The 3,248-nt window shown below is 36.1% G+C and overlaps 1 protein-coding gene across 1 annotated transcript; it reads left to right on the top strand.

Moving 5' to 3' along the window:
* Nucleotides 1-240: 240 nt before the first annotated feature.
* LOC107576093 (membrane-associated guanylate kinase, WW and PDZ domain-containing protein 3-like) lies at nucleotides 241-3,165 on the top strand. The gene is made up of 4 exons (XM_016262354.1): nucleotides 241-434; nucleotides 894-964; nucleotides 2,549-2,716; nucleotides 2,802-3,165. The coding sequence occupies exons 1-4, from the start codon at nucleotides 382-384 to the stop codon at nucleotides 2,894-2,896; spliced, it is 387 nt and encodes a 128-aa protein (XP_016117840.1). The 5' UTR covers nucleotides 241-381; the 3' UTR covers nucleotides 2,897-3,165.
* Nucleotides 3,166-3,248: the final 83 nt, after the last annotated feature.

Below are 3,248 nucleotides of genomic sequence, written 5' to 3'. Positions count from 1 at the left end.
AAATGACAAACTATAAATAGAAACATAAAAAAAATGTTAATACACAGTGATAGTTTAATTTAGCTGTGCTTTCTTGCTTTCATGTGTCCAATAGGGAAAATAAACCCATTTAGAAATAAATAGAAAAGAGAATGACTTAGAATAACAATTCAATGAATGTTGAAGTTGAAGCTTTCAGCCAGAATAGTCTTTGTGTTTCAGTAAGCCAAGTCATTTCACAAGTCTTGTTTTCTCTTCATTGGTATTTTAGGTGGTTCAGCCGGGGTGAGCCGTGCCCTCGCCCACACATCTTCCCCCAGCCAATCACGAGATTCAAGAGGAGGAGACGGCAGTGCCTTGGAGAATGGGCTCGGACCCCGTAGAGGAGCACGGGTGACAGGGATGGAAAACTGGGAGATGATGTACAGAGACTCAGGGAACGCCTATTACAATGAGTAAGAAGATTAATGATGTCTAGATGAATGATTTATACTGTGTTAGTCCCTAGACTTAGTCCCTACGTTTTAGAGCACTAAATATACAGCTGATTTTTAAAATCCATTTGACCTTATCCATTATTTTATTGACCATGCACAGTTTTGATCTTGTTTTTGAGGATGAGGGAATGTCACTCAACCTGTACTGGTTGACATCTCTATAATTTGGTTTCAACCAAGTGGTAGAATATGGAAATATGTTCTCCTCCAATTTAAAAGTAAAGACTTCCATCAGAACCTGCAACCAATCAGTTATAGAACAACATAATATATATAATTGGAAACCTGCCATATTAACAACAATTATTTTCAGTGTAAATGTGTAGAACTGTTTGCCTACAGTCATTTACAGTGGTGATTTAAATGATTTTTCTATTTGACAACACTGACATCTTGTGTTATGTGTTTGTCCTGCAGCCATCATCTAAAGCCATCCTCTTGGCCTAATCGCCCAGCTCACAGCAGAGAGAATGTCTGTATGACTGAATGTAAGATTCTATTCTATTCTATTCTATTCTATTCTATTCTATTCTTATGTTGCCCTTTTGCCTTGTTTCCATTCAGGTTTAGGTCATGCAACAGTTTAGATGTAAATAACCATAAATATTTAGTATACGCACTGTTTTTATCTTATTTGCTTGACAGGGTATTTGATAGGGAAAAAAGTGTGAGGTTGCTCTCCCTGACTCCTTTTTCTGCTGTTAATAAAGTGTTAATAATAGGGCTGTCACAGTGCGATCAGTATGACAGCTGTTTCAGTGATATCTGTCAGGTGGAAGAACATTTTGTGCATGATATGTTGTAAAAAAAAAAAAAAAAAAAATCACTCCTTTAATTATCATTGAAGCTTAACAGGTATGAAATATCACCAATGAGCAAAACATTTTTCCCTTCTAAAAAGCCATGAAAAATGTTTGTTAGGTAGGCCCTTTCTGGTAAATTTTTGGTTTGTTACATTGATCAATTCAGGTAGTAATATTTCTGTATAATTTAGAAGTATCTACATATGGAGATTTTGACATGTTCTTAAGTATTTGTTTACTTGTGCTTGCGTAACATGTTTGTGTGACTACAATGTGATTTTGAAGAATGTACTGGTCGTTCTTTCCATGCAATTACACAAAATGAAGACTGAAGCTCATTCAGATAATAACACTGGAAATAACGTTAACTTTTATAGTACAGTATTAAATTCTTTAATATTATTCATATGTCATGACAAGCAAAAATAACGTGCTGACCAAATGTCAGACATTTATTTTGTAAACTGTATTGTGTTGACATATCAATAAAAAATATATTTACATATTAATACTTTTATTAAAAAACAATAAAATGGCAATAATTAATCTTGCATACCTAAATTAGGGGGGTAAGTATTATACTAATTTAGTATAATTTATAATGGTATAGTATAATTTAGCAATTTAGTACTCTTTAATAAGAAAAGCGTACAAATGTTTGCAAAATGTAATAGTATGTTTCTGCTCTGAATTGTTTATAAGATGCAGTACATCATAGCTAATTGGAGAGGGCGGTATGAATGTACATATTTTAGATTTTAATAACAAGATGGTCATTACAGCTTCAAAATTCCATGCCTGCATTATGTGGTAGTTTTGAATTTGTGCTGCCGACCAATTCTTACAGTGCTGCATGCAATTCTGTTGTTTAACATGTTACGCTTGAACAGTTTGTGCTCAGACATGCATATTGCTTACCTTTCTCTGTGCTTCTACTTCTCTTTTCCTTCAGACATTTCACATTCATGCATTTGGCAGACACTTAAAGACTTACAAAGCAACTTACAGTGCATTGAAGGTATATATTTTTGTAAATTTGTGTGTTCCCTGGGAATTGGTCCCATGATATTAGCAGTGCTAGCATCATGTGCTACCAGTTGAGCTACCGGGACAGAATTTAGATTCACTGGTCTCTGGAAAAATGCTATATTTTGCTTCACCTTTTACCATTACTCTTATGTAATTTCAGTCATTTCCTCTTTTCTTTACCCTTGGTTAATTTTTCCTAATAGCCTGTTCCGTTTAAACCATCTTCTTGTTGCTTTGCAGTGGCAGAGTTTACAGACCAGCCGAGTGAGCTGAAAGGCTTCTATGTTCACACTCATCTGGTTAAGGGTTCACGGGGTTTCGGCTTCAACATAGTGGGAGGCAGCAGGCGGAGGGAGTTCCTGCAGATCTACAGCATCATTCCCGGAGGACCTTCCACCCTTCACATAGGTAACAGCCTGCATGTCTCTTCAGCCGCCCACTGCAGTAGAGCACTGTGCTTACAAACAAAGGGATATTTATGTTTTCTCTATAGGCTGCTGCTGCTCTCTCTCTCTCTCTTGTGATTGTGTGATTCTGCTGAACGAGTGTCTCGATCTCCCTCTATTCCTAATGGCCTGCATGGAGTAATCCAGCTATCACTGTGTGCCGACACACACATTTATTAGAAAAATGTGACATTATGAACACTCTCTCTCACTTCACTATGACATGCATACTAACATACAACTGCATGCATCTATGAGCTCTTTTTGCTCATTTATGAATACACACCATTCAGATTCACAGTGCATTATTAGATCAGTGCATTTTGCATGATAATAAAGCAGTTGAGAGAAAAGATCACCCACAAGGACATAGAAATATTTATATTTAAACTTACACACACACACACACACATACACCTGTAGTTATATATACCTGAACCTGTAAAATGATGTGTGTTCAAAAGTTTGGGGTCAGTAAGTTTCTTTTCTTTTTT

The sequence above is a fragment of the Sinocyclocheilus grahami genome, unplaced genomic scaffold, assembly GCF_001515645.1.
Source record: "Sinocyclocheilus grahami isolate Dianchi unplaced genomic scaffold, SAMN03320097.WGS_v1.1 scaffold3201.1, whole genome shotgun sequence".
Lineage (NCBI taxonomy): Eukaryota > Metazoa > Chordata > Actinopteri > Cypriniformes > Cyprinidae > Sinocyclocheilus > Sinocyclocheilus grahami.
This window is presented reverse-complemented; position numbering and strand designations above follow the sequence as displayed.